The 27,194-nt window shown below is 33.9% G+C and overlaps 1 protein-coding gene across 1 annotated transcript in view; it reads right to left on the bottom strand.

Moving 5' to 3' along the window:
• Window positions 1-27,194, bottom strand: part of ARAP2 (ArfGAP with RhoGAP domain, ankyrin repeat and PH domain 2) — a 154,950-nt gene that overhangs the window by 77,428 nt on the left and 50,328 nt on the right. The window contains 10 exon segments of the mRNA XM_054514724.1: window positions 6,419-6,482; window positions 8,446-8,644; window positions 9,288-9,390; window positions 11,601-11,745; window positions 15,269-15,403; window positions 16,894-17,068; window positions 18,762-18,944; window positions 19,639-19,724; window positions 20,509-20,708; window positions 21,907-22,022. Coding sequence (XP_054370699.1) covers window positions 6,419-6,482; window positions 8,446-8,644; window positions 9,288-9,390; window positions 11,601-11,745; window positions 15,269-15,403; window positions 16,894-17,068; window positions 18,762-18,944; window positions 19,639-19,724; window positions 20,509-20,708; window positions 21,907-22,022 — 1,406 coding nt within the window.

The raw sequence follows: 27,194 nt of genomic DNA, 5'->3' as shown, positions 1-27,194 counted from the left end.
GCCTGTATAGCAGAAACACAGCCTCTCTCTTCCACTGAGAAAAAAAAAAAAAATTCAAAAACCTCTCGTATTTTTGCAGCAAAATGACTGAGCCTAATTCAGTGCTGTCCAAAGTTTCCTTAAGACTTTTCAAAACAGGTAGTTCTCAATCAATGCCTTCCAAAGAATACATCACCACATTTTCTGGTATTGTTACTGCCTTACATATATAAGGAAAGTAAAAGGTTAGGAGTAAAAAAAAGCTTGACAGTGCAAGATACTCTACTCATTTCCTACTATTATTCACAGATCAGAAGAGGTTAGGAAAATGATTTATAAAAGATTTATGGTGCTTTCCAACAGAAGAAATGTACATATATATGCATATTACTGGGTGTTTATTTCCCCTGCAGAACAGCAGGACTCACATTACCGTATTATGCAAAAGGATAAATGGAAGTCTCAACTGATTTTTTTTTTATTCAAAGAATTATGATCTATACAGGAAGCACATACTGTAAAGTGAAAATATTATTACTTCAAAACAAGAAAAGGGCAACTCTGCAGCATATCAATGAATTGATACCAGAGGGGGAGAGAAAAAAATACCATACTGAACTTCAAAGGTCACATGAACTTATCAGCATTTTTCATAGAGATACGAAAGTCTAATCATGTGCCTGTCAATCAATTGTTGTGATATATGAAATACCTAAACTATGTTGAAAAGATCACCTTGTATTTTATGGATCTTTCCATCTTCCCCTCAATTCATCACATTAGAAAAAAGATTTCAGAAGTACAAAGAGTTGATGTTCTCATTGTTTTCTAAAATTCCAGAAGCTGTTGAGCTCAATTCAGTTACAGAGGAAGAGAGTACTTAATAATTAGCAAAGAAAATGTGGTTTTTGTTTAAGTTGTAGTCCCAAGGGACCAAAACAGGCATGAAAGAGAAGTTGCTGGTAAGAAATATAAATATGAAAATCATACTGCTATCATGGAACATGGATTGTTCATAGAAGGTAACTAATTATTTTTGAAAAAATTATACTTGCCCAGTCAAAAATCTCCAGAGTGGCAGCACCAAAAAATAAGATAAATCAGAGACACATTTTCACTACAATACCACAAAGAAGGAGCAAAGAGGGAGAAAAAAAGAGCAAAGAAGGGAGAAAAAAACTTAAACTAGTGCCAGACACATTTCAGAACTCAGTCAATTTCCCATGGAAGTGGATTAAAAAGCTCATCCAAAACCACAATAATTTTTGGCCAAGAGAGAACACACCTAGAATAAATTTAAATCAGAAAAACACAAAACAATTTAGAAATAGGATGTTTAAAGGAGTCCTTCTCAGTTTAGTCCTTCTGGACAAATGTAACGATTATTTTTTTCCCTAATTGGAAATGATTTTTTTATCTACTTGAACCTGGAAGTAATGAAGACGAAAGGGGAAATAATTTCTAGCAGAAGAGCAGAACTCTCCTCAAGAACAGCAGAAGTCTTCTACAGAAGTTCATGAAACAATGGAGATAACTTTGCAGATTTAACCTCTGTGTTTATCTCTTTCACAGAGTTTTCAGACAGAATTAATAACAAATACATGCATTTCTCACTGAACTAATTGTCATTATCAAAATATAAAGTAATATTAAATCCAAGGCTTTAAACATAAGCTGAAATAAACACAGGCTGAAATATAGTGATGTCCCATGTAGCACAAAACTGAGGAATTTAAAGAGTTTATAGAAGTTATCATATTTGAAAGAATTTATACTGTAGTGCTTATGAAGATCTACCATGCAGATTACCAACTATTTTCCACAGACTCAAGCAAAATGCATTCCTTCAATACAAATGCACTGCCTTCTATAGTATGTTTACACATGTGCTATTTTTTCAGTTCTAAAAATTGATAAAGATCTCACATTTCATAACAAATAGTTAGCAAAAATGACAACATGAGGAAAAATGGCAGAATTTTTGCTATGTTGTGTGAAGCACATACAGTCCATAGCCAAGAAATTAATAATTTAAGTATTCAAACAGCAAGGCAGCCTGCCAATGTAGATTTCTGCCCTAGTGAATTGAGAGAATTGAATTGGCACAAGTGACTGCAGCAGATCAATGAGTCTCAACATTAAGGAAGCTACCATCACCTACACAGCTTTATTGTTGACTACCAGCACATCCTTCTGCCCCAGCAGTCAGACAGACAACAAATATGACCACACTCCATCTGCAAGAGTGCAAAGGCTTCTCTTGAACCCATCCTGCAAAGTCCCCTAGCTTCAGCTGTGTCTATAAGCTTTGTTGCACAGTTGTGCAATGGGATAGCAGTGCTAATGGGAGATTTTGGGTAAGGCGGGCAGGGAGAGTGAGAAACAGACATTGGCACAACTTAGAGCCCTCTGGCAATTCCCACAAGATTCTAATAATTTACCTGTCTGAAAAGAGAGGTACTAAGAAAGTAAATATCGATATGAAATTGTTTGGCAAAATCAAATTGCAACTGAAGCATGGATATTCCATTAAATTTTTTTCTTCAAGCAATAATTAATCAAGGTACCCTTCAAAAGGTCTTACATCCAGCATACCATATTGGAAGCACAAGTCCTTTCATCTGACTCTTAAGTTTATACTAATTCTGGATCTTAGAATTTTGTGCCCATAACTGCATTTTGTGAGAAAACTTACTATCATCAAAGGGTTAAGAAGAAAGCATGGAATGAACCATCAGCCTAAAGAAATTGCGCCAGTAAGTAGGGCAGGTTTATTATCCATAATAAGAAAGAGCTAACTACATCAGAAGCATAACAGGGGGAAAAAAAGGCACCATCTGGATTACATTATGGTCTGAAAACATTCACTGACACCTAGGAAAGAGCTTAAATTATTTCAGAAAAATGTAAGAAATGTTTGATACTGAAATACCTGTGTAACTGTTTCTTTAAAACTTAGTATTAGAGATTTTGCATTAAATTCTACATATAGAAGATATATTTAAAAACTACTGCATACAGATGTTTTCAGACAATTTCCTTCTTTTCATCATGCAGATCCCTCTGCTGGCCTCTGCTGAACTACACAGGAGTAACTGTTTCACCACTATGCCATGCAACTTCTGTTTGGATAGCATATTATTGATAGCAACAAGAGGTCAAGTACCACCAGGCACTACAAGCATTTTAAAAATACAGAGATCAAGGGAAAAAATCCAGACCGAATATGGATCAAAATCAGAGGACATCTCTGTGACAAAGGGAAGCCTCAAACACAGAAAACCTTAAAATGGTTTGCCACTTCTAGCAAGAAGAAGCATTTCAACTACGAAACTAGAATATTTCAGCTATGAAAGTGAAAGCAAGAAGAGGCAAATGGCCATCTGATTAGGGTGTAAAACTATACACCACAGTGCTGTGAGAAGTCAGGATTTCCAGCTGAGTTAGATACAGCTTTAGCAGTCCAGATAATATGCTCCAATAGAGACCAGAATATAATAAAATTCCAGTAGGTGTTAAAAAAAGTGTGTTCTGTAATTTATTTTAGTGAAGATACACAAACACAAGCATTAACATGTATAAGATCTGAAAAAAAAAAGTAAAATGAAAAGTCATCTAGAATTATCACGAAAATTTACATTGAGCTTCAAAACTGAGTATACTGAGCTTCAAAATGGACAACATACTTCAAAAGAGAAGCAGTCTTGTGGTTTCAGAAATCTTTTAGTGTGGTTCAGCCTCTGATGATATGCTATTACCTGGTATGATTGCTACCTCTTATTTCTGAGCTGATAGACATCATCAGCTGAACATGTCATACAGAGAATAAATGAACAGCACGGTGCCAAGCAGAAAGCAGGGTAAAGGAAGAGGCAGCAAAAAAAAAAAAAAAAAAAAGGTAGGAGTGGATTGCATTAATATCTAAGACATTTTGGGAAAACCTCACATGCCTTTTTTGGTAGTATTGTCTCTGAATTATTGTATTTTATACAAGCTCTAAAGTACTACGTATGTTATGTCCCAAAATTAATTGTGAATTCTTTTTCTGAGTAGATATGTATCAGATTGATGTTACATTTTTTTATCCCAAATTTCTGATCTTTTTAAGAATCAAGAATACATAGATTTATTACATTGTAATAATTTCAGCAGTAAGATTTGAAGTTTATATAGTTTCTGAAAATGTTTACTTGCATATGCAATCATTCTTAAGTGAGGTCCATTTATAACAACTGACGTCATTCTTTTACCTATAGTAATTAAAAGAAAAGGTGTGAAACAGAAAGATATAACACATATAAATGTGTGACTTTCCCTAATTAATCAGTCCAAAGATTGAAACTTGAAAGAAAAGGCATAAGTATTTGTTAGAAATGGAAAGTCAGTAGAAAAATATCTCAAGGAATTTTCATAAAAGTTTCTAATAAAATTTAATGAGACACTTTAGGAAATTCACCACATTTATTTTTTTATGCAAAGGACAGTGGCTTTTTTTTTTGGTTTGGTTTATGGTTGTTGGGTTGTTTTTTTTCTCCTAAACTTTTCCTAATTCTGGAAAAATCTTACTTGTTTAACTTAATTATTTCAATACTACTCTTTATTTATTTTATATTTATCCTGCATTTAAGTGACTAACAAATTAACAAGAAAGTTATCAGCCAAGCAGAATCTCTTCCAAGTGATCAATCTGTGCCAAATTGACATTAGACAAGCACTGATACAAAATAACAGACAGAATAGGAAAACCTAGAGACTTTGACATTTCATTTAGCTGATGCTGATGACAACTCAAGGATATTAATTTATCTAGAGCTTGAAGGAGCACAAAGAGGATTAGTAGCTTTATTTCCATTTACAGTAATGAGTCTAAAGACAAAGGTGATTTTATATTTAATCATCTTCCACACACACACTAAACTGCTTATCACTTTAAGATGCCATCTCCTACAACTGCACTGCACACCTGGATAGTTTTGAAGCAATATCCTAAAAAACAATCACCATGCCAAAGCCTATAGAACCATATGGCTTTCAATGCTTAAGACAATGTGAAGACTGTGCATTTAAATTTTTTATGGCAGACTTCAGTGAAGAAAAATTAAATATATTCATATCCACTTTAAATCAGCCAGTGCCCCTGGTGAAATTATTTTCAAATAGTCCAGAATTTCCTTTAAACTACCAGAGTGGTTCAGGGAAAACCCTACCCTCACTTGAAAGAAACAATCTAATGAAATAAATAATAAAGCCTGACTTGGAGCTAAAAGTTTTGCTCAGCATTAATACCTATGAAATTATATGCATGGTTTATATCCATCTTTGGACTGCACCTTGACCAGGATACTTCAGGTTCCCTGTTTGGTGTATGTAGCTTACTTAACACTGCATCTTTCAATATGCTTTTTTCAAAAAAACAAACACAAACCAAAACAAATCAAACCAACAAACAAACAAACACCCAAAACAAAACAGAACCCCCAAAAAAGACAAGAAAAAGTGTTTCCTTCTAACCTGAGTAGCCTTACTCAGTTCTGAAACTTATGCAATATCCTAGAAAGAGTTAAAATTCAGAATACACAAGTTACAATGCATTTCTGACAAGCTATTCCAGCTCTGAATAGATGTCAAGGGTATCTATGAAGTTTTTTTGTTTGCCAAAGAGAAAAACATCCTCCATTTATTAAGCTATTATTGGCTGTTCAAAAGACTATATAAATACTGCACCACTTAAGACAGACTCCTGCCCAATAACCTATAGTGGAAATAAAAAAAGCCTCAACCTACTAAAAAATAAGAATTATCTTCCACAATTTTTACTTGCATCTTTGAATTGTACACATATTTGAGGCAGAAATATATAGCTCACCTCAAGTTCCAACCTCCTCTATCACTGTAAATATGACACAGTCATCTCTGCCAAATATTACCTCCTTGGAAGCAGATATGGATCGTGTTTGCTTTGTAAGTATGCTTTTTCCTAGACAGTATATTGTTAACAGATCAGATATTACAATAAGATTAACCAGAGGACCCATTCATATCCTCTCAAACCTGACCTAGGCAGCTTGAGATACAGAATTCTGATACATAAGAATAATTTAAAAAATCAAGTACTTTATAGTAAAAGCTCCGAAGAGGTACTCCGTTTTTTACAAGGTAAAAGGAGTTAGTTCCTTTTGAAGAAATCATTATTGGCAGACTAATCTGGGAATAATTTTCTCAGTGGGAAAACAGTTTTTAATTAAGTAGTGCTTGTTAACATTTTGTGACACAGACATAAAATGTAATTAATGCACAAAGATATTCCCTCCTTTAAAAACTCTGCAAATTTACTCTCTTGCTAGCAACCCTAAGTGAAAAAACTCCAAAACTTATCAATAATAATTCTAAGATATGACTGTAAAAACAGATTAAATCTTTTTTCACATAGGAACCGTACCTTCCTTTTTCAACGAGCAGCAGGACATCTATTCTCTCTCCATTTTGCATCATACTGCTGGTTGCTGAAAATAAAACACATACACATTTCATATGACCTTCACAGACACATATTTATAGACAAACACATACATGCATGCATATACAGACAGACCTTTTTTCAAAATGATCTCCAGTGGCAAAAGTAGCATGGAATTCCTAAACTTTGCAAATAAAGAATGCTGCTGATAATAGTAACAAAACGCCATAAAACACCACACCACATTTACATTTAAAAGAAAAACTAACACTAAACATTATCAAGAAAGTTTAAACATACTTTTTAATGTGAAAATATGCTACAGTGTTTTATTATACTCAACTTGTAAGTACAAGTTGTAGAAGACATAATGATTCAGAAGTAAGCTGGATTTTGGAATCCATTAACTTGAAGATCATTTCCACCCTTCTTTATGTTATCCCTGCTAAAAAAAGCACCCTGTAAAACACTCACATTGTACATAACACATCAAATACATCTGGATAGCTTTCAGTTGCACTGCTTAAAAACTATACTGTGCACTATACTAAAACCAGTAAATTAAATGTAACCTGCTTACTAATTTGAAATTCTGAAAACTTAATTTCTCAAAGTGCGTGTCATACGTAATGCACACCTTATTTGAACTAATTCCCAGAGAGAGTAAAGCCCTAAATACCAATGAAAACCAATAAACACATTGCATGTTATATGATGTTTTTGTGTCACACTAACTCCTAGCTTTGTCTATATTTACTGAGTCAAATATCAAGAAGGTAAGTCACTATACTTCCACAAATGATCCATTAGTTTTCAAGTTTCATTTCACGAATAAGTATTATCAGTATTAACAGTGGAGCAGATATATTCTGGAGAAAGCAGAAATCAAAGAAAAGAGTACGGATATATAACATTTCCAAGAAATACAACTAATATTAAAAACTCCAAGCAAAACAAATTCTGAACTGCAAGTCAAAAGTGTTTCATTTTTATACATGAGATATAATATACACAGATTTTGCACGCTCTTATGATTCTGGCAGAGGCAATTACAGTTGCATCATCAAAAAAAGTATCAGGAACAGTTCTCCTTATGCCTAATCTTTTAACTCTGAATTAGGATCAAAAGTATTCACAAGTTGAAAGACACCCAGAGGCGTAAAAACATTGCTGATTAAAAACCACCTTCATGGTGCTATTTACACCAAATATAAGGTGGCAGTAAATAAACATTAGAAAACCCAATGGCATTTAGGCAAGCTCCTGCAAAACAGTCCACAATCTGTCAGCATTTATAAAGAGTATCATCAATAAAGAGCTAAACTATCTTCTCTATGTTACTTTATTATAAAACTCAAATTATATGTATTTTTCTGTGTAACATATTGCCTTGTTCAATATAAAAACAAGTAGGGCAGATATGCTTAAAAAAGGATTCAGAGCATAATTACAAACAATGATATAAAATTGGCCATAGAAGACCATTTATACAAACATTCTTATCTCTCCACATCATGATATTGAGCAAATAATATTTTTAGTATTGGAAAAAAGTCTATTATTCTGTGAAGCAGTTTTCCAAGAGAATTATAATTTTCCAGTATGTTTGAGTATTTTAAAACCAGACCTGTCAATCATCTCAAGAATGTGTTCTGCAGTGAGTATTTCTGCCCTGTCAAAAATATGAGACAATAATCCCAAAAGGTTATATATTATTATTCAATTCTGTACTCTTGTAAGAAAGATACTGCTGCAACTGGAACGAAAACTGTCATCATTCATTTTAAAGCTGTGAAAAATTTCTCTGGCATGTGCCAAAAAGTAGAAAAAAAAAACCCAAGACAGAAATTAACCAACCCCATATTTAGATAAGAGTTGGAAGAACATCTGACTCATGTGAAGGAATAGTTACTGAGCTTCCCAATATTTATTACTTTGAAACGTAATAGAAATGTCCTTAACAGTGAATTAATCCCACAGAACACTGTCTGAATACTAGATGTTCTTACTTAGTTCTTGCAACCTCCTTAGATATATGGAATCTTCTTCAGTATCCTCCATTTCAAGGCAAAAATAAAGGCTCGACTTCTCTATAGCAAACCAGCCTTTTCTCCACTGATCCAGGTTGTGGCAATCTTTGTAGTACAGCTGCCCAATAAGGTCACAGTCTCGCTCTAACAATGATTCTGCCACCGGAGGAACAAAATGCTACCAAAGAAAATGGGGTGAGTCAGATGAAGAAAAAAAACCTCTGCCCCTAAAGAACAAAATCAAAATATTGCAAATCTACAGGATTCCAGGATTAAGGTCACAGTAAAAAAACCTCAAACTTTGAGATGCAAAATCCACACTCATATGCCCATAGATATATTAAATTTCAAATGCAAAATCAAGTTTAACATTTTTTCCATTCATGCTCTACAATTCAAACATGTTTGCTTTTAAACTACCATTGATTTAATTAGTAATGTGATTATTAACATTTTGAACAGTATAAAATATGGTATTGCCTTATGAATTTCATTTCAGCAAATAAATTTAATAGAACTGCAACCATAAAAAACTTAGCTGAAATATACTCATACAGCATATGTCTTTATATTAGAGCACATTTAATATATTCTTAAGGTTGGCATTCAAATGCTGCTTCAATTCGTTTCACATTTTATTATCTTGTTTCAAGCATTAAATCACAACAGTTATTTCTTCCTGCTGCACAAGAAACCTTTACACGCAGGAGAGATCAGTATTCATCAATAATGGCTTCTCAATGGTTTTAAGCTAACAATGGCACTTTATTATTTGTGCAAAGGCTCCTGGCCTAACTGAAAAAGATAATTATCAGTATTACCTTAGCTATTGCTGAAGTCCATTTTCTTTGTGAATGCGCAGTTTCAGCTCCAAACAGAAAAACACGTTCTGACAGTAAGTATATTTCAAATGTAAAGACGTCCCTAAAGGAAGTAAGAGAAGAAACACAGCTGTATTTAGTCTCCAAAAGAGCAGACATACTAGTGTCATTTTATTTCACTATTTTTTCATTCTTTCATACATATGGAATGGAACCCATCCGCATTTCTCCTCCAATATTACAAGCAGGGCCTAGCTAATAATAAAGCACCTTACAATACATCAGGATCAAAGTACTTTGCAGGTCAATAATACATGTTTAAAGACTGTGGTGTAATAGATTTTTGAATAATTCCAAAATGCATAAAAATGTTTACATATAGTAATTAAAATGCATAGGGAATTTTTTGCTTTCACAAGCTCATGTTATTTGATCAAGCACATTTTTGTGATGCATTCAAAAGATTTTTTTGTATGTTTAATATAAGCTGAACAACCAGTTAAATGGGAAGTTGTAAACAAGTTGAAATGCTGCTTCATAGGTACTTTTGGATGTCATTTGGTCTCATCTCCTGTTCAAAGAGGGATTATCACAATGAGAAGCCTTGAAAACAGCCAAGGATGGAGAGTATTATTCTTGTCACCAACCTGTTCCTGCCCTACACCTGCCCTTTTAACTGAAGAGGCTTTTCCTGTCAGGCAGCCTGAATCTGCTGGGGTGAAATGCATGGTCACTGTTTATCACCTGTCATCACCAAGAAGAGTAGGAATACTTTGAAGTTGCTGTGGCTCAAGAAACTCTTAAAAGTTTTCTTAAGGGAGGTTCTTGGGTATCTTTCCTTTTAAAAATTATACCACTACTTCAGCAGATGAACCCTGTTTATTCAATTTTTAATGGACAAATAAGAAAACGCAGATCAGTTTAAATTGGTGGAATTTGGAAAGTAAATATGGTGCTGAAGTTTGGGTCGGTCACTCTTTAACTCAAAAATTATGGGTCACCAATTTAGAGTATGATTTTGCCTGTGACCTCTTGTTAGATGCCAAATAGATGGAGTATGCTTTTTCCTTTCAATGCTGAAGACTGAGATTTGTCTAAATGTGGAGAACTGAGCATGAGTCACTTCTATAATTTTCAATAGCCACTTGGAAAATTATATAAATACTTCGTTCTGACTAACAGAATAGGCATTTTTAAGGACCCGCTGTTTCACTACATGAAATGTCAAATCTAAGTAAAGTTTCTCATAAAACTCCTCAATCACAAGTAAAGCACAACAGGAACTTAGTTATTTCCAAAGAGTGAAGTATTCAGCCAACATGTTTTTTAATTTAGTTATTAACCTAAAATGGAACCATCTGGAAATGTAATAAACAATACATTAGATTTGAGCACAGAAGAAAAAAGGTGTTTTTTTTCTTTTTTCTGGGTACCACAGAGCTACTGCAGAATAGTGAAGGTCACTTCTCTGTATTTGATAGCATATTGAGACATCACCATGTTTCTCTCACCCCTGTAGCACTCTAAGTCCTTTATTCCCATTATCTTTTTCAGAAGCTTAGCAAATAGACTATGCCTTCTTTGCAGACAATTTTGTTTTGTAACTAAAAGCATTACAGTATTATACTACAGAAAATTATTTTTATTTTAGGTGCATGTACACAAGTTTAAAAATAAAGTGTTATGGAGTCTGTTAGACAAATACAAAGCATATTTTAAATAAAAATGTCGCACTAAAGAAATTGAGTATCACTGTAATCAGATTTAGGTCACTCTCCATGTGATGCAAGCATGTTATAAAAGAAAAAACAAGGCCTCCCCCTCCCCCCCACCAAAAGAAAAAAAACTGGTTTCTTCCAATTAAAAATGTTCATCAGTTCCACTGTTGTCCTCAGCTACAGAACTAAGAATGGATTTCAAAAACCAATACATCTGTGACCAAATCCAGAAGCATTATGGAGAGCTCTAGTCTGCTGCATTAGAAAGAAGAAGCAAAGCAAGAATTTTGGCTTGAGGCAGAGGTCAATCCCAGAAAGAAAAATGAGTATTAATTGTTCAACTTATGATCATGTAACCTTTCAAGCACTGAGAATATTCATTACAAATTTAAAAAGAAACACATGCATCTAATTTAAGCTGCCCTTTTAAATTACCCTAATATTTTCATTCTATCAATATTTTAAAAATCCCTAAATATGACATAGCACTAATTTCTTAAAGTCAAATAACACCAGCTGTTTTTTTTAAATTGCCTATTCAAAATTCAGGAAAAAATGAAAGTTTGTTTACTGAAATGTGAATTCAGGAGCTTACCCTCTATTTAAAAAGAAGTCTGACTTGTGTACTACAAGACAGATAACTTCATTGATGTCAATCATACCATTAGGAGTGGTAGTTTTATCATTTTCATAGTAGCTCAGAAAGCCACTTTCCAAAGTGCACCATCTTTTGTTGCAATCTGTGATTAAAAAAATAAAAGAAAGGTAAGATTTTCTTCATTAAGTTTTTTTTTTTAAATAGGTAAATACAAGATGGAGAAAAAAGTCTGCAGAGCAACTTCACTGAATTATTTGGTATATTTAATTACAACTAGATGTTTACTTCCTCTTATGACCTAAAATATGAATACAACACATGACATAGCATAGTAATGTCTATTTGCTACTGAAAATAGTCATGAATCCAGTCTAGCTTATGTCTAGTTCTTAGAACAAAATCTGAGGTCGATCTGTTGCCACTGCTGCAGAGAAGTAGATCATAAAAGAAAATACTCTTCTTATTTTCCACTGTCTAAAAATTTCTATACAGCTGGCAAAGTACTTCTGAGGATTTGGTAAAACAGATCTGGCAAAAAAAAAACCCAGAAAAATCAAATAAAAAACCCCAGTTTTAATCTGAAAAATATTAACTATGTTATTTGATATTTCATGCTTTTTCTGTTGTTTTCTATATGGTTTATATACGTTTTAGAAATGTTTTGTACTATTTATTAATATTTCTTTGTATCATGCTATTTGCTACCTAGTGCTATCTAGATTCTGTCTAAATACAAATGTTAAGTACTAAAATAAACATAAGATAAATGGCTTGATAACGTATTGGTTTACAAGAGTTGAGCACCAAATTTTAAGGTTCTGAATGTTCAGGGCTTTTTGTCCCCCAGCTTTTCCTCCCCCATCTTCCAAAACTTATTCTAAAATATAGCTCACTGCTTCAATATTCATTAAACTATTAAACTCTCAAGGACAATTTTGGAATACTGAAGCTTTTTAAAGGGCTCCATAAAACCTTTTACACTAGAAACAAAAGCAAAAATCAAACTTGAGGCCCTAAATCTCTAAGCTTTACTTTGTGATCCACTACATCAGAATAGCACCAACATTTGAGCTCTCCTCCCGCTGGTATCAACAGCTGTTAATTAACAACAACTGTCCTGAAAATGCAGGCACCCCTGCTGAAAGCACTGATGCTGCTATAATGAGAAGTACACACAGAGTTGGCTCTCTCCTGTACTGAGACACACATAATGAAAAACAAGGCTGTATTTCCAGGTGTTCCACGTGGTTGGGATAAAACCTTGGTTAATTCACAGCACAGAATGATTTCTTCAGTGTCCTTTTACCATTAGGGCCAAGTCTACAAAGGGGTAACAGTTTTCTGAGACAACAAGCAAGAACTTAAATTTTCAGCCCTTGGTGCTGAAGGCAAGGCTATCAACTGCCTCAGAGATTGCTAACACTGAAGAAGAACTTAATTCTAATGATTAAACAGCTTCACAGGATTAAAAAAAAAATAAATAAAAAAGGCCCCAAATTTGTCTAAATGCTGAGAGAAAATGGTGCTTCCCCTGGGCTGCAGAGGCCTCAATTAGTTCATGGCAAGTCAGAACTGCTTCAGCAGGAGTTCTCTTCTCTAGAACTAGATAGTTAGGTCAGATTTTTCAGGTAACATGACCTTATTTGAATATCTACAGGCAGAGGAAGGACCTGAAATTTTCTCCCCCATTTTAGTACTAACCCTCAAATTACTTCCTAAAGAGAATGAAAAACAGTATGTCCACTTATTCACAATAATTTGCAATATTAGTATTACTTCACGTTAGTGAGATTTAGAAACATTTCTGGATGTAGTGAAAGAAGAGAAAAAGAAAGATTATATATTTTGTGTTTTGAGTAGCAAGAAGTACTTCTGTCATACTGCTTCTTAAACATGGCAGAAATAGATTAGAGCCCTAAAGCAAGAGCAGTTTCTCTTTAAAGTTGCAGGGGTTTTTTTATTGTTTAAAGTATGTCATTACATCTCCCTCCCTTGTTCCATGTGTCTTGCTGAACAAATGGTCAGGGAAACTATCTTCCTATGTATCTGTAAAGAGCCCATTCCAGAAATATCAGTCCTGACAAACTCATGAGTAATTGAACATCAATACAAAAAGAAAACAAACAAATGTCCACGCCCGAAAAAGCAACCAATAGAACATCTACCATCTTCAAGACACAATCACAATTTCAGAGAACAAAACCTGACCTCAGAGAAATCTGGTTCCTTTCCATTTATGCTTCCTCAAGTAGTAAGTGCAATGCTAAGCAACAGACTACAAACTTTCAAAGCAGCTTCATTTCTGTCCACTGAAGACTTGAAATAGAAGACAGTCAAAATTTCTTGTCTGGGGACTTTCATGAATTTTAAGATATCCTACTAACAACACTCAGTCGCAGTGCATCTCCCCCAAAAAGAGCTACAAAAGCCATTCTGTGAGCACTTTCAGCCAAATCTTCAATCTATACAGGTATTTAGAAATATGCCACTTCTAATATGGGATTGTGTCAGAAGTGATTGCCTTGTATCTGCTCTCCACTTGGCTAAGCACTGACTTCTGGGGTTTTTTATAAACTTCTTTATGAATATATACAGATATCCACAGCACAGAAGATCAGGCCTGAACTTGGAGCAAGCAGTAATGAGGTTTTCAGTTAATACATTGTTTCCCAAATAAACTCAGCGCAATTTCAGAGCAATCCCAGATAAAGTCCTATCCAGTAGCAGTCCTCTGTCAAAACAGGTCTGTTTGTTAAGAACTGCAAAGTTGCTAGGACATGCCTGTGATCAGGCATTAGCACAGTTATCACCCAATGCTTTCAAGAATTTGGAGCCACCCTAATATACAGATTCTTCTGAAGCATATTTAAACAGGAGTTCTATGCTTTAGCATACTTTTAATATCCATTAAGAATATTAAAGGCATATGCTATGAGAAAATGGACATAATAATACAAAAATATGTATACACCAGTGCAGGATGCCATGTAAGGATTTTAGAAGCAATAAATTCAATAATAAATTACCACAGATTATAAAAATCCATGTTTTTTGTTTAGATGGAAGAAAAATATAAGAAACAAATGAGAATAAAAAGGGAAAATTTATCTGGTAACACCTCCCTCTCAGAAAATAAAAGAAAACCAGTAGACTGATATGCACAGGGGGCCATGTATATCTACTGTGATATACATGCATTATCACCCCACAAAGCTCAAGTTGTCATAGCGCCATGGTAGATGCTCATTTCTACTTGGAAGATCTTGTAAATTTGTGAGCTTGAGAAATACCCTACTAAAAATTCAGTGCTACTTGTAAATGACTCCTGTAATAGAATCATTTTAGATGAAAATTAATTCTTGGCACTAATCTAAATATAATTAAAGCAAGAAGTGTTTCTGTTTGTTTCTTATTTATCAATTACTGTGTTTACTGAACAATTTGTCAGAAGTTCAGTTTTCTTCCTCTGTCAACTACTGAATGAAGAGATCAAGACAAACAGTATTTTCTTTTTCTGAAAGAGGTCTACTGAATCAAAAGAGGACATTTCTTATCAAAGACATTTCATCTCAAAAAAAGTAATTCAAGAAGTTAAAAAGAATAAAATTAATCCAAATCATACATATTCATGTGTTATTCAAATACATAAATTGAAAGTTAAATACCTTCTTTTAATTTCTTCTCTGAAGGAAGCTTAGCCGCATTAGAAGAAACTTGGTACAAGAATTCACAAAGAAAGGTGGAATGTGAAGAATCTTCAGAAAAGCCACTTTCAGAATAAGGATCATAGTTTGGGAAATCTGCTCAAAGACAAAGGAGTAAAAAACATACAGGTCTTCATTTATATCAGTTAAAACCCTTTTTCCACATGTCTAAATGCATGTCTGTAAATACGCAGTTGATCTGCAGTATCTTTACTAAAACACTGATAAAACTTACTGGTTTTATTTTTGTAATTAGAAAACATTCATTAAAAAACCTGGTTCACATTTGTTACAATGTTGCCATTGTCATCCACTGCTTGCCAAGGTAATATAAAATACTGTTTCCTGATGTTCTGAACTTTGATTTTCATCTGTTGTGTAACATACTTCAACAGAAGGAGATTGCTTCTCTTGAAGGATTATATAGAATTTACCAGCAACTCTGACAGCAGACAGACAACAATTCTGGGAATCATCATCAACATACACTGTCTCCCCTCCCCTAAGATAAGAACATGATGGTGCTACCTTGGCTGGAGGGCCAAAAGTAGAAAAGACAGGGCCAAGACAAGCAAACTTCTCTAGCCATAACCTTAGGACCACTTGAGACCATAGGTAGCAAAGAAACCACCCCAGCTACATGTCTGCCCCTGACTGAGCTCCACATCCTATGGTCCAGGGCATGGCACTGGCCTGAGCAATACTCAGGCAGAAATTTAGACACTGTGTCTGCCCTTGGAAGCCTTAATTCATTCCTGTGTTTCCCACTAATCTCTTTTATGTTCAGCCTGAATGTGAATCGTTGTCACTTTGCAGAGTGACACAAGCCAAGGGAAAGCTGGTCCAGGACAACATCCACATAGCTTTTTTTATTTTTAAGGTGTAGATCTGTATGTGAACTTTCAGCCCCTGATGGTTTCAGATACTGTCCAGCACTTTTAAAAGAAAAGCTCAGTCACATCCCTGCACCTCAATACATTTACTGTTAAGAGCAGCTTTCTGTTTTCAAGAGCCTCATAGCAGCCACACATTGCAAACAGAACTGTTCACTTCCAAGCCAAAGTTTATAATTTGCTCCAAGCTGCAACAGAAGCTGTGATGGGAAAAGGAGGTTTCTAGGATAGATCATATTGCAGGTTCAAGAGCTGAGTTTTATTTTGGGAAGAGAGTTTGTGAAAAAAACAGCTAGGTCTGTGTGCAATAGGAGTGGATATCAATTTAAATATCCTTTAAGGAAAAGAAAAAGCACTAGATGAATTCTTTAGACATTTGTTTGAGTACCCATTTCTTTCTGGTAAAAGACTGATAATATTGGCAAGATGATGATGGATTTTTTCTGTGCTATAACTAAGGGTGTGAGACCTATAACTTATCACTGTGTTTGCTAAGTCCTAAACATGATGTCTGAGCAAAACAGTAAACTGCACACAATTGAAATTGTGCTCTAATAAAATATAGTTAATGCCATCACAACGGCTTCTCTGATATACCACTATTCTTCAAAGCAAAGCCAATTCTGCTTCTAAATTATTTCCTTCTCTTTTTTATAATAAGAAATTAGATCGAAAGAACAAAATGCATCATACCTGAGAACTTATTATGGTACAGGAATTCCATCTGCAGTCTTTGTCCAGCTTTCTTGGCCAATAAGTATGGGGTGCTGTTAACAGGGTCTCCAGTGGCACACATGGCATCAGCCCCACTGAAGAGCAACATCAGAGTTTCTAGCACATCTTGCTTGACTACAGCAGCACACAGGGCCTTATGAGAGAGAGGAGAAACAGGAAGTCGGTTTAAATTAGAAAGTTACTGGCAACAAATACATGCAACCTAGATGCAAATCCTTTTAACTCTGATATAACTAGACCATGAACATTGAGAAGTATCAGAAGCCATGAAGTATTGGCTGAATCTAGAAGAATTCAGCAACAAAAATATCCCAAAATATCAACCCAAACCCAGAAAAACGTTGCTTTCACAAATTGCACTTTGGAAGGAAAACATGAGTAAATACAATTGGAGGGGAAACTTGCTGTTTATTTGCATCAAACTACTAAAGAAAAGCTCTTACTATTTCAGACCTCAGAAGTTCAACAAAAGAGAAGAGATTAGATTCTTAAACTCTGTTGCTGGGACTCATATTGAAATTCCTAGGTAGATTTTTAAAAACCCCCATCAGTCAATAAGGCAAACTACTCTTTTTATTAAGATGTATTATAAGATACATTAAGTTAATTAATATATATTAAGTTTTTTTCACTCTTTTTATTAACCTGTATCTTGATACCTGTTCATCTTCCTTGAAATTTAAACATCTCACCACATCCTAAATCACGAGTCTCCTTTTATTTTTTGTATACACAGACAAACATAATAAACTTAAACTTTTTTTTTTACAAGATTGGTCCAAAACCTTAAAACCAAAAATAGTTACACAATTAGAGCAACCTATTCCATTAAAATTTATATGACTTAATATTTATTTAAGTTATTTAGTTAATGAATGAGTTTTTCTTACATGATTAAAGCAAAAGTCACTCAAAATAGGAAGATTACTCCTGTAAAATTTAGCTGTTCTAATAAACACAGAAGCACCCAGGACGCACAAGATAACAGGGAAGACAGTTCAGTAAAACTCCTAGAATTACTTGGCAATTAATGCCTTATTACGTGGTAATTTCATGTCTCTACAGAGAAGTTGATAACTTTTCCCAGTTTTTAAACGATTATTTGACATATATCCTTCCCCAGAAAAAACAAACCCCACAATCTCTGTATATCCTTTGAGATTATTTGATTCATGCAATTGAGTGCACTGAATTGCAGAATGCATTAAAACTCTTCTGTATTCATTAACCCTGAAAAATCATGACTCAAACCATCAGATCTCAGAATTCAGTCAAATGGACATAAAATTTTACAGAGACATTGAAAATTGAAGTTCTCTGTTTTACAACTCTAAAGAACTTGCTATTTTGTAAAAGTAGAGAACATACATTTTCCATCATTAATTTAAGTTTTTTCATTTCCAATAAGCTACAAGCTACTATGTAAGTGTGTATCAGCTATTTTCACCATTAATAACAATGAATCATCTACTATATTTGAATGTTAGATGTCAGACAAAGCACATAAGGAAATAATCTAAAGAAGTGAAGTAGAAATTTGCATCCCTAGACTATGGTTACATTAAAATAAAGATACATATTTTGATGGCTCAGGAAAACATAGGAAGAAGTATAATAACCTTCTTCAAATAAACTAACAGGAAAAAGAATAAACTAGGTAGTTTGCAATGACTACTGCAAAGGCTCCTAAATAACCCTTATTCAACTGTGTCAGAATATCACTCAGGACACTGAATTAATTTCTTACCAGTTTAACAAGATGACCAAATTGCACACAGATACAATACAATCCAAAACACGGTATTGGCTTAACCACGCTGTATTACCTTATTCAACTGTTCCTTGGTTTTGTAGTGGAAAGGTGTTTTCCTGAATTTTCCCTCTTTGTATTTTTGTGTAATGAATGCTAATCTTTTTTCTGCAGGGTCATCAATATGCAATTCTTCATCTGGAGGAAGATTTCCAGCCCAAAAACTGTTTGCCCTCTTATTTCCAATGACAAGAAAGATCTGGATGAGATGCAGGGAATAAATTAGCAAATTAGTATGAAGGATATGAAGCTAGCCTCTGAATAGTTTTCAGCTGCTAAAAGTTGAAAAAGAAAGTTATTAAAGAAAATTTCCTTCAGGAGACAGCAGCCTCTCTCAGTCACTGCCTATGGTCATCTACAAATGAATAATAAAGCCAGCAGCCATCATTTACCATCAATAGCAGCCAAGCTTTAAAAGGCTAATCAGTTATAACACTTCATTATATATTAGAAAATATTAGTTCAAGTTTAGAGAAGACTAGCATGTGTTTTAAAGAAAAAACTGATGGCTCCAACCCTCTCTATCAGGACCACTGTTTACCACCACCCCTTTTTAACATCCCAAGCAGCTAAACTGGTAGTGACAAGTTTCCTCTCTTTTCCCCTTTCTTCATCTTGAGTGTTCTCCAAAAGCATTTTATTTCTTTTTCCCCCAAAATATTAGGTACTTGGAGAAATACTAAGAGAAACTACATTTTGTTAGCAAAACAAATATTTGGAATTCCAGAGAGGTACATGATGCCCAGAAACATCAAAAACATCAAGTTTACCGTAACAGCACCATACTGTTTAGCAGCTGTATGTTCAGTTTTCTTGTGAGTAAAGCAGTAAATACCTCCCTTTCATACAGTAGGCTTCAAGATGGAAAAAAGAGTTAGAATATCACAAAATACCTCAATAAGTTCATTGCTCCAAATGCTTGCATCCATTTTTAGACTCCGGACCTTTGAATCTCTTGGTCCTAAAGACCTGTGTTGTCCTGAAAATCCAACAGCATTACTTAACTAAGGCACTTAAACAGGGTTTCTCTTCTGCTTAGATAAAAAAAAAATGTGATGAAGGCAGATTTATTCTACTTGCTATTTTTAAAAAAGGTTGGGTCTGACATTTGAATAATTTAAATAAAAATATATCTTTTTTTAAAAAAAAGTTAATTTTATTTGATAGTAATGAATAAAAAAATAGGCTGTCTCATGTAGACTATTTCTGGGATAGTTTGGTTTGAAAGAAAGCCTAGAATTATAAATTATTTCCTTGAATCTACAGCTTAAGCATTTCAATATAAAACATGACAATGATTTGAGTATATCTCAAAACATATATGAGTATATATATTTTGAGTAGTATCTGAAAAAGCTATCCCTATTGGCAGTAAAATATGTGCAGATGTAAAAAAATTAATACCCAAAATTTATACACTGAAAATTGTTATTCCTTGGCATCTAGCCTTGTGAAAGCCATTCCTTTCCCATGAAGTCTTAGTGTGTCTTAATTTCCACTAATTGTGCAGGATGATTCACCTGAGAGAACTCAATCACCACAGACATGTCATTTATGCATGGAAGTGCTTTAGAATAAGGCTGACCTTGGTATTAAAAAAAAGTTATGTTCACATTTTCTTTCTCAAAACTTCTACAAGAATAACAGTTCAAAAATTAAAAAAAACCCCATAAACCAAAAAATAATGCCAATTCAAGGACATACATAGATATGCAAATATGACATTTTGTGGAACACACATAGCTTGTCATTAATTACTCTACCTGCACACTTCTTACAAATGACAACACAGAGATTGATGGATGCCCAGTCAGGACCGGGAGCTTTACAGTCAGCGCAGCTCCTGTTGGACTCATTGAACCAAATCTTCTCAGCTACTTCATAATCAGATAGAGTTTCTGCTATTGATTGCTGGAGTGCTTCAATCCAGTCTTGTTTCTCTCTTTCTGACTCTGCTGTAAAGCTGAAACAATTGACTTTTCTGTGTTATTGATCTTTATTTTAAAGCCCAATTAAACATGGTCTGTAGCCTCCTTATTTATTATATTTACACCCGAAATCACAGTCAAAAATCTTCCTCCACACAGATATAAATCCTAAGATAGAATGTATTATTTTGTATTTTTAAATTCAATGAAACTCCCTCTGTTTTAGCATTGTTTTCAACAAAACTACTACTAGTACAAGGTACATAGCTTTTGTAACATTCATGTAACATCCCTGAGTTAATTTCAATCTTTTTATGTTACCAATTACCAAACTTAAACATTGAACTTTAACAAAAGCATAGAATGACATAAGGAAACATGGAGAATTAAATGAGAATTAAAAAAACTCAGAATTAAAAAAACTACTGAGAATTTAAAAAATTACTGAGAATTAAAAAAAAAATAATTGCTTTTCATTTAAATTTATCTTTTTAAAAACTAAGAGTAAAAAAAATCAACATGGTCATGTCTTAAGAAAAAAATCAAAGAACTAGCTATCTACCAACTAGCAACAGATTCAAATTGCTGATCAAGACTAATTTAGCTGCTAGCTGACTGAGAGTGAAAGTATTTCCTAACATTTAACAATCCCAGGAGAACAAAGAAATTTCCTCCTTCATTACAACATTTCGGTTAAGAAACACTACAACACTTAACAAAAGGCTTTTATTAGCATGTACTTTCATTTTCTTAAAAATCATTACAAGTCTCAGCAATCAGCCAAAGTAAAACATTCAACTACTTTCAACCAAGGATTTCTACAAGCGATAGCACATGAAAGCTTCTTTTCAAATAAAATGCATACGACTAAATGGATGCAGCATTATTTCACTATTGAAGTTTATTATTCTTCAGGATGAAGTCAATTTGTGAAAGTGGAGGAATTCATTTCTCTTTTTTTTTTCCTTTTGCCCTTCCCTTGCACAGAATGAACAAAGAAGGCTACATAAAAGTACAAACCTGTGGGCATAGTATGCCTAGTCAGGAACTAAGAGATGAAGCACACAACTAAACAAATCAAAGAACATCCATTATTCTAAACACTGCTGAACATCCTCAATAAAAACATTACCTTTTCATCCAAACTAGCTACAGCTCTGCAGTATGAAACCAGTATTTCTTTAGTGCCTTAGCTAATTGCATATTTTGTAAAGTAAATACTCAAGTTCTTACCTAAAGCTTTTATAAGGAGTAATTATTTCAAAAGATTGCTTTGCAGCCCGATCCACTTGTTTTACATTTGCCACATTCATAGGGATTAAAGTGATACCAAATCCTGTCTTAAAGTCCTAGGAAAAAGATAATAAAGGTTTAGAAGGTTATCACTCAAGAATAAAACATGTAAAGAAAAATTATTTCATCATGGTTCAAACAAAACAAGATCAGTAACAGACATCTTTGCCATAACATATAAGCCACTCCTAATTTTTTAATGGATAAACAAATATCAACTAAATTTTGTCCAACCAAAAAGTTTCCAACTGCTATAATGACCTTACTTGATTGTTGGTAGGAGTAAAAATGCATGATTGAACTATTAATAAAGGAAAGAATAAAAAAAAAAAAAGGTTAAACACTAGATTGCATTAAAAGGTAAATTCAAAATTCTGGAAGGATCTGGCTTAAATCATGCTTTAGTGTCTAAATAAACCTTATAAATCTAAATCCTTCTAACTGACAGCAGCTTTTCTTGCTTTAAGACTGAGTGTTTTAACAAAGTAAATGTGTATAAAATTCTTTCTTAAACCTTTGATTCCTCATGCTTCTGATGTAGAACATGAACTAAACATGTCTTTGAAAAAAGGTTCTATACAGCAGCTAAAATAGACAAAGAGCTAGTTGTGATTCAGTTCTAACAAAGTATTTTTATCTTACGTGAACAAGTGAAACAAGTGAAATTGTTTGGGGTTTTTTTAATGCATGGAAAAATGTACTAAAAAAATAACTTTTGTATTGGCAGAATTGGGAAATAAAATGTAAGCTCACACTGAGCTCCTGTGAGGGCCTCTCAAAATGTATGGATTTTGGAAAATCGGATGAATACATGTGTTATTTCTTATTTATTTGGAATACCATTAGCATTTCCTTCTTTAAATTTATTTACATGTTGATCTCAAGGCAGTCACTTCCACAAGTGTAATTTCTAGAAATATTAGCATATGTCTTGAGAATAGTAAATAAATCAGAACCAAAACCAAGCTGTATCACCCAAGCAAAGAACCAAATTCATATATCTTACCATTTGCATGTTCACTGTTACCTCTCACATAACAAGTAGTTGGGTACGGACTGATAAAAATAAAAGCACTGAAGGGTAAAAGCCTCAGAGTTGCCTGCCTCTGAAGAGAGGATTGTTTTTCTAGTCAATACATATTTAAACCTTCATCAGTGACAAGTTTCTGTTTGTAAGATTCACAAATTTTTAGGCACCAAGAACTATAGAGAACATACTTCACAAAACTCTTTTAATTTTATTTCCCTATTTCAGGTATGAGCAAATAAAACTATCATTGTAGGCAGGATTGCTAAGGCTAAATCTGACAAAAGCCACGTATATGTGTGTGTCTATGCACAAGTAGAAGTATCAATTGTATCACACGAGGCATTGAATAGAATAATGCCCCGGGAAGCATAACAACATCCACTAAAAGATGAGATTTTTAGAATGACAAAAATCCTACGATTTAAATATACTGTGAGATAACTTAGCTAATGTTTCCTTGCCAGACTTCTTAAGAATTTTTGTGTGGTTTTTTTACATTCCATTACCTTTGATAGTAGCAGTGGGGAACTAGGTGTGAATTTCAACACAAATCTTTATAAAATGTAGAAGTGTTTCAATAAGTAATCTATGTTAGCCACTCCTCATATAATTTATTTTAGAAAATAGACAAAAAATAGAAATAATTTTAAATATTTCCCCTTTTCTTCTACCCTCCTATTCTGTAACCTAGGCATTTTTATTCTCTCCCCTCATCTTCAGTCCCCACTCTCTTTGTGTATAAATCAAGGGGTTTCATACTGACACATCTGCCTCAGAAGAGAGCAGAGACTTCTGTTAAGCCTACACAGTCCCTAATTCACCCTGTACGGGAAAAGAGTGGGCAGAAAAACCTCATTTTGAGTGTGAACTTGACAGCATCCTCTATAGCAGTGAAGCATTCTTAACTTCACATCACCAGTGAGAAAAAGAGGAGCATGAAATAATGAAAAAGAAAAGACTGAGGAAAGAAAAATACAAAATCTTAATTTCTATCAGTGAAATGAAAAAAAGAAACCGAACCAAAACAACCCAAAACCATTACCTCTGTAAAATTAAATGGCTTATGCTTCTGAGATGTAAATTGGTTGCAAGTTTCATTTGTTGATTCAAGTATTTCAAATTATTTAAAATAATTTGCCTTAAGAAATCCTGATTTTTTTAATGAGAGGTAATAAGCCCATCCTTGAACCTGCACTGTGCAATGCATTCTTTGTTTATTAAATAACAGCTGAAAAACCACCAGAAGCCATGGTTAAAAGGTGTTCAATACACTTCTAGGTCAGGATTAAAGTTCACTGAAGATAAATGATTAACAAAGACAACCAGAATAATAACTACCTTACTGAGCCAGATCAAAGTTCCCCTGTAGAGTAGCTTCCCTTTAGGCACTTCCTACTGGTGACGGTCATAAAAATAATGCAAATAAGAAAATGCACATGCTCATCTTCCCAAAAATGCTTCCAGCAATCTATGCACTTAAAAGTCCCTAAACAAACAGCTGCAGCAAAGAAAATTATACTTAATAGCCACTGACAGACACATTCTCAAAGAATTAAAAGCCCAACAACAACAACATGCTTTGAGATCTCTGTAGGATCTTACTTCATAAATTTCCCAAATACTGGTTGTAATAAAAGCAAGTCCTTTTGTATATGTATGTTGCCACCTGATAACTGAGAATTTTCAATTTTTTGCCTGACAACTGAGAATTTCATTACATAACATAAGAGGAAAGAAACTCTAACTAAACTTCATTAACTCCTTATTCCATAATGTTCCTTCTTGAAAATATTTACTCTGTATTCCTTTCAGACTGCTTCTTATGCCTTCAAACAGCTGGTTGCACCTCCTTTCCTTGGAGTAAAACAGAGCAAGCTGCATGGAAGCAACTTGCCACAAAGATCACACACAAATATTTATGTCTGTGAAAACAGACACCAAAATTTGTGGTACTTCATTTAACAATACAGAACCAAGAAAGCACTCTAGAAACAAAGTACATTAATTTGAAAGTCTTTACCTTTAGGTGCAGCACAAACCTGTCAAAATTTGCACAAGTGCCCAGCGTCTGAACAATCCCATTAAAGAAAGAATAACTCATTATGCTTTACATTCAGCAAGGGCATGAGAACTTACAATATTGAATTCCAGATTGAGGAATGTCAGAAATGTTAAGAAATTTGAATCTACTTTTCAGAACAGACTATGGTGGCAAATTAAGCAATTTCATCGGGACATTAGAGTGAAGTTATTTCCATAATGGTCCAAACAAACTCCTTAGGGTAACTGCACAACACTTGGCACAGACCTGGCTTTGTGAGTGACAGGTACAGTAGAATCTAATTTTCAGTGTCAGAATTGTATGCTTTCAGGAGTGCAGTCTTCTTCTCTACTTCAGAAACAGAAGTGGGAATTGGTACAGGGAAGAAAGAAGTGCTCCACTTTGAAAGATGAATTCATTCACTTTGAGTGCACAGAAGGACAATTGGGCTATTCAAGAACTATACAAAAAATATCGACAACAAAAGCAAGCAGTATCTTTTCAGAATGAGAATTGTCTTGCTTCTACCCACTGAAAGCTCATTGTTTCAGATACACTGAACTGCACTACGATTTCTGACAAAGGAAGAAAAGTTTAAGATTCAAAAATGCACACAGAAAGATAAGGGTTGGGTTTTTTGTTTTTTTTTTTTAATTTAAATATAGATACAACTTAAATGTCTATAGTTATACTATCTGTATGAATTCTAAGAAAAGTTGAAAAATGAGTTGACAATAAGAGCTTTAAAAGAAACCCAAAAAATTCTTTATAGATATAATAATAGATCAAAAGTATTCACTAAACAGCACAGTTAACTGAAAGCTAAAAATACTAAGATGAGAACTGGCTTTCTGATTAGCTGTTGTTCCTTCCTGAAAGGTGAATTATTATAATGTGGAATTGTTGCTGTCATTAACACCCCTGTCTGAAAAACACATAACCTATGAAAACCTGTCATCTGTATATAAATCATGAAATTATTTAACTTTTATTTTTAAACATACCTTTAACATGTATCTATAAAGTGCCTCTCAGTGTACAAAACTGTCCTCTTTATTATGCATTATCTTTTCATAGGCAAAAGCTGCCCCATGACAGGCTTTACTAACATTTCTTCAATTCTATTTTGGATGAAATTCATGGAGATTCAAAATTAGTCTCATACCTTTTCTAACATACCACCACTGTTTTACAGACACAGAAATAAACACCAAGGCTAAGAAACACTAAAGTATATATGTAGAAAATCATGCAACTATATCCGAACAAGTGAAATTTTCAGAGCTGCTGGATGCCTAACTTTCGGCATGTTGTCTTAAAAAGACAGACTTGGACACCTTTCTGCATGCAAGTCTTAAATAAATTTGTAATCAGAGCCTGAACCTTGTGACTCTCAGTGAACGCACTTTCTCCAAAAAACGGCACTTCTAAAATTCTTTTCTGCTACCTATAAAGATTTTTTTTTCAATTTTTTTCCCTTCCACTTGGTTTTGTTTCAGTACACTAGGGCTGGCATTCTTATTGGTTTAGTCAGACCAAAATTCATCTGAACACAGGAGTTCTATGTCTTTGCATACACTGTCTTTCATGGATCTAACATTAGCTCCCCAATGTATGGAGTTGATTAAAAAAAAAATTTGCACCAGGAAAACATCTCAGAGAAATTAAACCAAAAAAATGCAGCCACAATTATAACTTTACCCATACTACTCACATAAAAATAAAATGTGAACTAACTTAAAATACTGAAATAAAAGAAATACTGCAAATAAAAAGTTAGGTAACTACTACTTTCATATTAGAAATATCAATCCATATTTTTATCTCCTTTTTTGGTAGAGGACTAACTGGATAATGGCAACAGCAGAGAAAAAGGAAAATTGCTGACATGAGTTCAAGAGGCTATGTTTCTACACACTCACACATGCATATACATACATAAGTATATATCTTAATATATAAATGTGTGTTTGTAGCTTATTTTGAAGTAAAAAGAATACAGAAGTACAGAACTCTGAAGTACAGAAATAGCACTGATATATGTTGGGAACACAGCACTTTTGGAAATTCTACATCAACTGAGAATTCTCACTGCACATCAGTTTCCTTCCTGTGTATTATGAGATCCAGGTGAATTTGCTTTTTTTGTCTTTGGCT

Source organism: Molothrus ater, chromosome 4 (genome assembly GCF_012460135.2).
Source record: "Molothrus ater isolate BHLD 08-10-18 breed brown headed cowbird chromosome 4, BPBGC_Mater_1.1, whole genome shotgun sequence".
Lineage (NCBI taxonomy): Eukaryota > Metazoa > Chordata > Aves > Passeriformes > Icteridae > Molothrus > Molothrus ater.
Note: the sequence above shows the minus strand (reverse complement) of the source record. Positions and strands in the feature narration are given on the sequence as shown.